Source organism: Xiphophorus couchianus, chromosome 12 (genome assembly GCF_001444195.1).
Source record: "Xiphophorus couchianus chromosome 12, X_couchianus-1.0, whole genome shotgun sequence".
NCBI classification, from domain to species: Eukaryota; Metazoa; Chordata; class Actinopteri; order Cyprinodontiformes; family Poeciliidae; genus Xiphophorus; species Xiphophorus couchianus.
Window position 1 is genome coordinate 14,753,909 of NC_040239.1, and position 11,983 is coordinate 14,765,891.

Sequence of the window (11,983 nt, forward strand, 5' to 3'; positions counted from 1 at the left end):
CTCAAACCTGTTTTATCATGGTGCATCAGTCAAATGAACTGAACAGCACAGAAGATAAACGGAAGAATGGATGTCTTAAATAAATGGTTGCTACTGGACAGTAGCAACGTTTTAGCAACAAGAAACAAATGAGGACAACTTCGTTCTAAAAGAAGTTCCTGTAAAGGTCACAGTAAATTTTGTCATATTGTTGTGGAACATTAATGTGCAACAAGGTTTTATGTCATTATTATAGATGTGAAGTTTGTCAAAACGCATTTATTCTTAAAATGTATGACTGCTCATCCCCTCTTCCTGTCGTCATCTGTTACTGTTGATATTAACCACCAACTTGATTTCCTCTTTTGTCAGAATGAATACAGTGAACCTGAATGTGTCTGCCATGAAATAAACAGTAAATTTTGCAGTGTTAAATCAACACCTAAAGAGTTTAATTTAACACCGTCTCCGAGTCTATTTGGTCCTTATCGGAATTGGTGTCAATTTAACTCTTTCAATAGTGTTACATTTTCAGAGTTAAATTTAACTCAAAATAGAGTTCATTTTTAACACTAACACTGTGCAGTGTTTATAAAACTTAACACTCCTACTTAAATAACTCTGATCAGAGTAAATATGATTGTAATCAGAGTTAATAAGTTACTCCACAGTGGTGACAAATTAACTCTGATTCTCATGCTTTTCAACACTGCACTGAGTTATTGACAATCAACACTGGAGTTTCATATAACTCCTATGAGTGTTACTCTGACACAGTACTGTGTTGATAATTTACTCTTTTGCTGTGAAAAAGCAACTCCACACAGATATATATGCAGTGCTATTTTTACACTTTTGTAGAGTTAAATGACAATCATAATTCAGTAATGCTTTTAAAATGTACAATTGAATAAAATCAAGTTACCACAGAAATGCATTTAACTTAACTTTATTGAACTAAAGCAGATTTAAAGGATTTGTTAACTTTTAGTTAACACACTTTTAGTAGTGTTACAGTAACATGACATGGTGTACATCTTATTACAGTAGAGGACTTTGCATTGACTGTAAAATGGCTTCCAGGGTGCCTGGCATGCCAAGCAACCGATCTCAAGTCCACAAACAGTTAACTTCAGTCTCTTAAGAACACCATTAGCAAAATTATCCTATGTCTGCATAAAATGGCAATATGGAACCACATATAAGGCAGTATCTGTCGTACCGTACTTCATTTGAACATCAAATGGTTTGAAGTATAAGAGATCATTTATATGCAAAACCTTTCGAACATTATCTGGATGCAGCTTGACCTTAAAGGCATGGTAGTGGTCATCAAAACACATGGTTTCCATCAATTTTCCACAGAGCAAAACACTGTCATCTTTTACAACAATTGTTTGAATCTTACAAAATACAGGCATCTCACATGCAACCTCAGTACATATAATAAAGTCAGGACGGTACTCTGTACCATATTATTTTATCCACTTGGCAGAAAACACACTGGTTGTCGAAACAATTCCAAACTTTGCAGCAATCGCTACTCCCTCTTTTAACTCACAAAGTGTCACCATCTTTCCTGGACCTACACTGAATCTTTCCTTGCCAAATGATTCATGATACATTGCCATGTAACTTTGATGCTTTTTCGCTAATGTTTTAGTAATGTTTTTAAAGCTTTTTAATTGTTTCTTGAAGAAACTATGTTTGGCTTCGTAACGCATGCACCATGTATGCAAAATTGGACCAATGTGCCTTATACTACGAGGGTAATGTATCATGAAGTGATGCTTTGGCAAGAGATTTATTTTCGGAAATAATTGCTTAAACAACCGATGATGATCAATGATTAAATGTTTGAGGTACATTGTAATGCCCTCTGACAAGACTGGCGAAAATACAATGCTAACAATATGTAGAAGCAAAAGTAGGAGATGCCAGTGTTTATCATCTGTTTGAATCAAATCACCAAATAGCAGAGGCATATTGCGTAACAAGCACCAAAACTGTATGGCTGTTAAACCCAAGTCATTACTTCCATCCAGCATTTTATCTGTTGACAAAGGTGGGCGGTTTCGCTGCTGATTGAAACCACAGTCATATGCATGTATTCTACCAGCAACTTGTTCAGTACTTAGGAAGTTGCTATGAATGTACTTCAGAATCAGTTTTACCTCAAACTGACCAACCCCCTCAAGAATATCATGCATCATGTCTACAGAAAAATTGTTAGCCATGTTGAAATACTGAAGTGAATTCAATAGACAAACACGTTTCACACCATATACATGAGGAAGCCTAGGATCTGCTTGTACAGTTTGACAGTGTTGTGCATGTTCATCTTCAGTTCTTAGAACAACTTCTGGATGATCTTCAGAGAATATAGTTTGAAAACTGTGCTTTTCAAGGAGACAAAAACGACAGCAATAGCGAGCACCAAATGACTCCACAAAGCCAAACAGACCATGCAATCCAAGATTGTCACCTGTAACCTGAACCACAGTACCATAAATCACAGGTTCAAAGGTTGGAATTTTAAGTCCCTCTGTCTCAAGTACTTTCAGATCGTTAACAAGAGGTTCAAGTATCAAATTAAAACTGTATCGTTTGATGTCATGTGCATGGAATAGAGCACACAAATGAATATTTAGCAAAGACGAATTAAAGATTGGACTGAAATTTCTTAGAGTGAAATAGATAGAACCTAATTTATGTAACCCCTTTTTAGGTCCCAATACATTTGCAGTTTCAAAGTCGTCATAAAACAGCTGAATCTGAAGGGCATCTTTTTGCAAAGAAAATAGGGGACTTTCTTTAAAATGGATGGCGTCTCTCAAGTCTGCATAAACACCTTCTTTGGGAATATACCCAAGCTTGAACATTTCTGGAAGTTCTTTTTTTTTTTGCAAAATACTCTTCAGTGTTTCCAAAATGGGTATATATGCAAACCTATCAGTTACAATGACTTGATCATATGTCCCAGTACTTTTGTTTTTTCTGCTGTCAAATCTTGTGCCAAGCACTTTTTCAATAGGTTCAACCAATCCCCATTTCTCTCTCAAGTGTGTTTAACTTTGCTTCTGAATTTAGAGGTGTAAATGGATTTTCCAATGTTCTGAATGATTGTTCTACTTTGGTCCTGTTCTGTGTATCCTCTGAAGGCAAGCACTGTAAAGCTACATCCATAGCCTGACTGTGAGTCTCAAAAATCACTTCTTCCATGGATGAGACAAATCTCTTAACAGTAGACTGGCTTAATCCAGCTGCTCCGAGTTGTGCGATAGCAGTAGCACACATATCTACAATGCTGATGTTGGACTTCAACTGTGTAGATGTTGTGACTGTCTCTTCTACATTAGCTGTTGCCAGATCTTCTGCATTACCAAGGTCTGCTCTGCTTGAATTGACATTGCTGACTTGTTGGTCAGTATTGTTAGTGTGTTTGGTGTTTAAGTGTTTCCTAAACCCAGAAAAGGTTCCAAGCACACGGCCACATCCAGACTGAGCACATTTAAGGCGAAGATTTTTTCCATCCAAGTAACCATGAACTACTCGTATATGCCGAACAAGTACATTTGTGCAACTTAACTTTGTCTCACAAACAAAACATTTCATGCCAAACAAATCTGTTCAAGTACTAGTGAATCAGCCCATCTAGCCCATCTAGATGGGCTAGATGAATCAACATCTAGCCCATCTAACATTTGGGCTAGATGTTCGTCTAGCCAAATTTCTACCACACAAGGATTTTCCTTCACTTTGCCTACATCTATATTGTACACAGTGATTTGGATGAATATGAATATGTTGCACAGCACAGGGTTGTATGTTGCGGCAAACACGTAATGTGCCTTAAACAGTTCGTCAAAAGCACCAAGAGAAGAGGTTGACCTGCAAGCAATGACATTTTTGTCAAGGATGAAGAACTGGTGATCTACTTTCTTCCTCTGTCCCACAGCCAGGAGATAGGGTTGTGTGCTCATGATGGCATCAAGATGTTCTTGAATGCTGGTTTCTGTCTGAGAAAAAGAAGCATTACCATTATAATCCATAGCTGCAATACACAAGACAGTTTTCATATGGGCAAAAAGCATTTATCTTATGTGTGATATGGCTCTAAAACTGAAACTCTTCAGTGAAACGACCTCAAATAAAACAAATACAATTTGCAACAAATACAAACCTTCTTGAAGACCACAAGATGCTTCTCTGGTTGATAGCCAGACATCTTCCAAGGTTTCTTTCGGCCCAATGCAGAGGGGGGAATGAGGTGTTGCAGCAGCAAAATTGATGAGAGGTCATTATCCCAACCTGTGACAAGAGAAATTTGATGTTGAATTGACCATCAGCAAAAACTATGCAATTAAAATTGGTATGTGTGCATCACTAAGTGAAGCTCACACAACAACTGAATCCCACATAATGTGGAAAAAGTCATCCTTACTCATGTCATCATCCACTTCAGTGGCATCCTCAGGAGGGTCAGCTGCCAGGAGAAGTTCTTCAAGGTCACTGGTGGTTGGAAGTTTTCTGCATTGTTGGATGATCTTTCTCTTGAACGTGGTCATCTGTTGCTCCAGAAACTTGCCAGACACGCCTTCTCCAAACATCAGGACAAAATCCTGCTCCACCTACAATGTAGATAGTGAAAAACTAACATTTTCCAGCCACATTAATTGTATTCATTTGACTTGTCACAAAAATACATATTTTTTTTACATAACTGTGAAGTTATCAAAATAACCATTTAAATAATTACCAAGCCTTTGACATCTTTGAAACGTGGAAAGACAGAGAGTATGTTGCTTGGCTGTTGGGGGTAGAGGACTGTGTTGCGCCAGAAGTCAAATGTGAGCTTCATCTTCTTCTTGATTGTGTCCTCATCGGCTGAATGCTTAATCAGTGCAATGGCTTCCTTACACTCTTCTTCACTCAGGACAGTCTCTGGAACAAACTGGGTCTCCTGTCTGACAGCTGGTCCCCCAAGCCCATGTTCACGCAATGCTTCTTTGCATTTTGCTATTAAATATAAAAAATATACTTAAACTTAAAAACAGAAGAAGAAGAAAAAAAAACTAACCACCCACAAAGAAGTCAACACCCTCCCTACGGTAGCAGATCTTCAAGTGTTGTAAATGGTTTACCTCCATATGATGTTCGTCTGTCTCTAGCAGTGGATCTTTGAATAGTTTTTATCCTCCAGGCTAAGTACCCGATACCACTTGCAGCATCGTAATAATGCTCCTTGGGGATCGAAAGGATGGCAAAAGCAGACATAGCCACAGAAATGTCAGAATCATAACTAAAAGCTGATGAAGAATTTCTATGCAAACCAAACAATTACAACTACAAGCAAGTGAATCAAAAAAATAGGCAGATGTCAATAAAATGACAGATCACATGATTTTGACTGACACAACAAGCAAATCTGCTGAGAGCAGACATCTAAGAATATAAAAATATAACTTGTCACATTTCACCCAGAAGTTACACTATCATGTACACACCCCACATGTTCACCAACACCCATTTGTGCACCCATGTCAACACAGACCTGCATATCATGTTACTATGGCAGCGATACAATCCGGTCAAGGAAGTATTGCGGTTGGTGCCAGAAGGCTGGCATCCTGAAGGTGAAAACTAATTTACTATGGAGCTTGTAATTTCTCTTGTTCTGTTCTACAAAAGAAACAGTTTAGAGCTGTGGCAGGACACAATTGAGTGCCATAAAGTATTTGATGTATATTTTTTGATTAGACTTGTGAAAATGAGAAGTGTTCACATATAAAACTTTAAATTAATATTTTCCAGTTAGTCAAACACAGAAGCTTCTTTTGTTTTATTCAAAATCAGAGTTAAGGGATGGTAAAAGAATGGTAATTAGTTTTTTTAAAAATTAAATGAAGCAATTTTAGGCAAGTAAAAAAAACAAGTTTAGTGATGAATATCCACTTTTCTAGATGGTACCAAACTGTTCCAAATAGCAAAACTCCTAGTCTATACTAAAATGTCTCCAAGTTCTCTTTAATGTGCCTCAGTTTCACGCATTTTTTCACAGGCAATATACACAACTAGATTTATGGGTTTCAAGTGTTTGTAGCCTCATTTGTTACATTTTTAGAAGGTTTATATAAAACATTGTTGAAAGGTGAAATAAAAAAAATCTCAGCAGCAATTTCACAACTGCAACCTAAGGAAACTCATGTGCAAAGCAACTGCATCAGTTAAATAAATGACCTGATAGAAATTAAAAGTTTTCAATGCATCATTTAACAGTAACACAGCTGTATGATACTTACATAACCTTTCCTGGAGAATGGATCAATGAGGTAGGGAAATAAGCTCACAATTCCTCTGGAATACATTTCTTTAACCTCTCTGCGTGGTGAGATCCTGCAAAATTAAAATGGCCAAGGTATATTATCCATGGTATGCATTGAATTTAACAAAAACTTGAATTTCATCTAAACACTACATTGAGCTAACCAAAGAATATTTACAAATTACCCATTCTTCTCTGTCATATCAGCTGCCAGTATGTTAACCATTTTCCTTCTGGTTTCATCTGTGAGGCACTTGCTTCGATTAAATTCCTTCATGATCCTTTCTCCACCAGGTGTGTTGTTGAGAATGGATTCCACCAACTTAAAAGAACAAATCATTTCAGCTTTTAAATACATATCAAGTGCTAGTGCACCTCTGAATTGTTGTAACTTTCAACATTTAACAGAAAAACGTGGTGGGCTGCTGGTGGGCTGCTCTAGCACCCCAACCACCAAGCATCGTAGGTTTTCTGGGGGAAAATGTGATAAAGATTTTTAGAACACAATACTTTTTGTAAGTTCTTGAGTTAATTCTTACTTGTTCAGGCTCTGTGTCTAGCTGCTGCTTGTTTAGCAGAAGGACTCTCTGAAAGAATGAGTATCTCTTGTTGGTTTTGATGTGTTTTAATTTTGATTTTTATTTGTTTAATCTTGTGATTGTACAGCACTTTGGTCAGTGGTACTGTTTTAAAGTGCTATATAAATAAACTTGCCTTGCCTCTTGAGAATCAGACAAGCTTGGCTAAGATTCCTCAGGCGATTCCACCAAGGAGACAAATTTTGATCATAAGAGAAGCAGATGAAAGACAAAAACACTAACCACAATGAATTAGCAAGCTCATTAAATACTAACATAAATGACAAATGTAACAAACCAGTTTCATATTTGAGGGTTAGGACTCCAGCCAAGGGATCCTTAACAACATCCTCATCCAACTCAGTCCCAGAACTGTCAACAACCTTCACGCCCTCTTATAGCTGGCATGCCAAATTTTGCAAATGCTAGTGAAAAAGACAAATGTTTGTGTAAATCACAATTATGAGGTTATGTTACTCTAATACTCACTAATACTATGTGCATAGACTCTAGAACATTACATTTGAAAAAAACAATGGGTGAATTAACATTACAAGCACCTCATAGCTTCCTGTTAAGCTTCATTAATACCGGTGTCTTACCTGTAATCAAAAACTCCTTCAGAAATGGCTCTATTAGTCAGACAAATGTTTGTTGTTCGCCAAGTCTTGTTTTAATCAACATGGTTCCTGCAACACATAATTCCTCAGTCATTCACTTTTAGTACTGGAATGCTGTCACATGTAAAACATGTGCCAACTGCTTCAAAAGTTAATTCAACTTACATTACATCACTTACACAAAACATAATGACTAAACTTTACAGATTAATGTGTCTTGGGTGCAAAGTAATTTGACTTCATGGGACTCTTATCAAGGTTAGACAGTTACTGAGCACCTTTTACATTAGCAACAACTAGAACAGTTCATGAAGTCGCCTCGCTTGTTTTTCAACTTTTCCTTTAGCATTAGCAACGGTAATGGAGGAGTCAAGAAAGGTTTGTGCAAATCATCACTCGCGCCCAATTCAGTGTTAACTGCATAGCTAGCTGGACTATTAGTACCTGCTTACAGTTCCAATAATTCAGAGTAGCGGGGTAAGAAGACTGTCGATCACAAGTCACACCATCCCGTTTACAAAAATATGTCCCTCAAATGTAATTGAACGAATCAAACCATGTTAAATAAACAGACTCAACCAGAATAAAATAGAGACTAACGAAAAAAGGAGCAGAGTGGCTAACAGCTAGTTTATGAAACTCCAGGCACCAAGGCAGGCAAATGCCGGCATAAATTTACTTAGCAAAAAAAAAAGGGGGGAGGGGGCGGCGTTAACATTACTGTTGTACTGAAAAGCCATACAGCCAACGTGACTTATTTTTTTCTCAATCCACACGCTTTCCTGAATTTATGTCACCTTTTTTTTTTTAAATAAAGAACATATCTACGTATGTAATATGGCTTGGACATGGATTTAAGGCGGACATAGTCGAGTTGGACGAGCTAACATTTTAAGCTAGGCATTCACTCGCTCAGGTTAGCCGTGCAAAACTTGGTATTAAGACATCAAAACTCATGCCGGAGTACACAATAAATATTCTTGTGAAACAATTCATGTTTAAAACATAAAATTGTATTATCTTATAATAAGAAACTTACCGCAGTCATTCAAGCAGGAGAAAAATGGCGCCCACGCAACGGTTAGACTTGTTGGTTTGAGAGGAGGAGGTGGGCGGAGCTTGTCAGAGTCAAATTGACGCGACGTGTATACACTCTGGAAATTTACACCAACACTAGGTGGCATTTTACTCAATCTGTTGTTGTATTTGCTCTGAAAGAGTCAATGAATTGTGACACTGCATATTTAACACTGCAAAATGTACTGTGAACCTACTGGACCTGAGATGAACAAAGAAGTGTTACATACGTTCAAGAAATTTTAATACATAGTCATATGCAATGAATTAAAATATATTTTCTGATTAGGTTTGCTTGTCAGATTAAACATATCTTTTCAAAATAGTCTTAAAGCGAGACTTTAACCTACTTTTCACATGTATCAAGTATCAAGAGTTGCTGTATGACATAGTATTTTTTTTATTTTGTTTGCAGAGTACTGTATGTGTGAGAGTTTCCAGAGTTCAGTAAACCTATTATTCATACAGCAGCATAAAGTTCGCACTTTATCCCTCTAGCCTAAATTTATTTAGGCTAGATGCATTTAAAAAGTTGCATCTGGCCAATGGAGGGTCAGAATTTATGGAAAATAAAACTACTGGGAGAGTTGTTGTTTACTTATAATGTGAATCAGATGAAGATCAGTCTATTCCAAGTTAAATTAAATGTAAAACTTTCACAGATGAATAAAATCAAGAGCAAAAAGCCTAGCTGACAGTTTATGGCTGTCAGTACACAGTTAAATACTGCTAAAAAAAAAAAAAAGTATCCCTGTAGACTGAAAAGAAGTATGCTTTCAGTTTATAGTCCCACTTGCTGATCTTGAATATTTTAAACTGAAAACAAAGCAACAAGCTAGCCAATTTTCTTTCTACACCTTGCTTTGCATTTGAGATAACTGTATTATTTAAATACTGTGGTACATTTTTATCTGAAAGCACACATAGATAATTATTCAAATGTTTTATGACCAAATAGATTGTGTGCTTTCACATTGCCATTAAAAGTTGAAATTTTGTTCAAGCGAAGTCCTGTGGTTTAAAAGGTAAGTGAGTTCAGGCATTTTGATGGCAAAACATGTTGCATTTGATAGTTATAGTGAATTCCTCTCTGACAATCTAAATAAAATGTTGTTTTTTCTCCAGACATCATTCAGAAGAACAATGTAGTGTGAATGAAAAGCAAAGTTAAACTAAAATGATGGGGGGAAAAAATAAAAAATATGTGGAAGAAACTGAAAACTGCCCTTCTAATAGAAGACATATCAACTAAAATGGCAAAACTACTAATCTAATGATCAAATGTTGGGTAATCAGTGAAGGCATATGGTTAACTACGTTTGTTGCTTAAATTAGAAGATGCTTTTCTGAAGCCACGCTATCAGCAAAAAGTCCTCAAAAAGTTACAAGAACATATTCGCTAGTCAAAATAGAAACGATGCAACAATTGTAGAATGATGGAAGGAAAAATATCACTTTTGGTTACAAGAAATAGCACAAATAACAATACTAATAAAACATTTTTTATTCAACTCTATTGCAAACAAAACAACATGATTATTTAAATCTTTCATTTTAGAAGTAAACTAAGGTCATAGCAATAAATCAAATCAAGCAAAACAAAAAATAAAAAACAGATTTTCTTTTAAGGTTAGCACATTTGCATTTTAGAAAAGTTTCTCTTTTTTATTAATTTTTAACAGATGAAGTATTTGAACATCACAATTAAACTGTCTAAACTTTACATTAACAGACAACAGTAAAATATGTAAAAGCAGAAAGAAAACAGAAACAATCAAGGATTTTCATTGGCAGTTTTCCATCAAGGCTGAAATTGTACTTTAAATAATTCTTTTTAAATTATTACATTACAGGCTCTCTGCTTATTAGCAGGTACGTCCCTTTGTGATTCCACCTAAACTGTTTGACATTTTCTTTTAAACTGTGGCAACTTCTTCCTTTGGATTATGAAAATAAACAAAGCTGCTTAATGAATTAACAGATCTCCACAATTTGCTAGGGTTTTGTGTCAGATCTTATAATTCAGCATAATGAAAGATAAAAGAAAAATAACAAAATTTGAAGATTAAGAAGTTTGTATGAGTTCAAAAATACTGCAAAAGTTTAGATTACAGAAAAAGTGAGTTTTATTTACATTTACAACATTTTTGGAGTTTTGTCCTGTATTTTAATATGCAACTAGAAAGTATGCATTTCCCATGAAAATGCAAGTGTGAATACTGAATGCGTATGGTGAAAATGGCAAAAGCGTTTGAAGCCAACTGCTGAAGACTTGCAGAAAGGTAAGAAATAGTTCATGCAGTGTGAAAAACCCATGTAAAAGCCAAAATTAGCTAAAAAGCTAAAACTAGCTAAAATACTAATGATAGCATCTAGGCTACCACTAGCATGTTGACCTACACAGGAAGAGAGGCAGACATGGAAGAGTGGCACTTCCACTCCAACGTGCAGGAGTCACGTGGGGGAGGAGGAAGTGACGAACATGAGGAGCAAACAGTCAGAGGCTTTTGCCTGGCAAAAACAATGCAAAATAATGCCTGCAAACAAATGTTGATATCTCAGGAACTACAGTATAAAAGATATGGATTTCACTCAACCACCATTTTTATCAGAAGGAATAAGGGAACATTCCTGTCATATTCACTTTTTTCAAAATATAATATTAAAGGCACAAAGTTGTGTCAAACATGATGGCAAATTTGAAGAAGGTAGAAAATCGCCTTAATTTGATCCCAAACTATCCCCTCCATCTCGGAAACTATAAGGGCTATCGACATGATTCTTTCACCATTAGTATCTGGAAGGATCAGTGAACAAGCATGCCAAGTTTCTTGTATGTACATTTTTCTGTTTTTGAGCTGTGAGGATGTAAAAATATGCCTCATTTTGGCTTTGATAATCAAGAACAGGCGATAATGAGAAAATCAGATTTACAAGTCTGGAACAAACATGTTTCATGGCAAAACTGTAATGGGTACGAAAAATGTGAATACATCGTGAGTGTCAGGCAGCTTTGATCTCAAATTGGTACGGTTACAGTTACGCTGCATAGTTTAGGAAATATGACGTTACAAAAACATGACGTCTTGGTCAAAATTGAGCCAACTTGCAGCAGAATGAGTAACAAAAGAACATCGGAGTACAGTGAACCCTCGCTATTTCGCGGTCTCGCTGCTTCGCATCGTGCATTGTGTTCTGCATTCTGATTGGCTAAACAGTTTCTCCGCTTCTTCTCTACCTGTGTGTCAACAACGTTGCGGTTTAAAATGTACACGTACGTAAAACAGCTTGCCATATTTAACATAATCGATGGTGGCATGTCGGATTATAAGAATCTTTTTGCCCAGAAGAAAAAAGAGCGACAGCAGCTACCGATAACTATGTTCTTCTCTCGAAAAAACACA

General features: G+C 36.4%; 1 protein-coding gene across 4 annotated transcripts; it reads right to left on the reverse strand.

Annotated features, from left to right (window-relative positions):
* Positions 1 to 912: 912 nt before the first annotated feature.
* LOC114154306 (uncharacterized) lies at positions 913 to 10,128 on the reverse strand. 4 transcript variants are annotated; one of them, XM_028033280.1, is made up of 10 exons: positions 7,485 to 10,128; positions 7,181 to 7,307; positions 6,844 to 6,891; positions 6,490 to 6,626; positions 6,282 to 6,375; positions 5,124 to 5,223; positions 4,739 to 4,998; positions 4,424 to 4,610; positions 4,163 to 4,290; positions 913 to 3,998 (listed from the first exon to the last, which is right to left on the reverse strand). In XM_028033280.1, exons 2-10 carry the CDS (start codon positions 7,187 to 7,189, stop codon positions 3,591 to 3,593), a joined length of 1,371 nt encoding a protein of 456 aa, XP_027889081.1. In that variant the 5' UTR covers positions 7,190 to 7,307; positions 7,485 to 10,128; the 3' UTR covers positions 913 to 3,590. The 4 variants fall into 4 exon arrangements, with proteins under 4 accessions (XP_027889081.1, XP_027889080.1, XP_027889082.1 ...); XM_028033279.1 differs by having other exon boundaries at positions 6,844 to 6,907; positions 7,024 to 7,307; positions 7,485 to 10,120; XM_028033282.1 differs by having other exon boundaries at positions 3,812 to 3,994; positions 6,844 to 6,907; positions 7,024 to 7,307; positions 7,485 to 10,110.
* Positions 10,129 to 11,983: the final 1,855 nt, after the last annotated feature.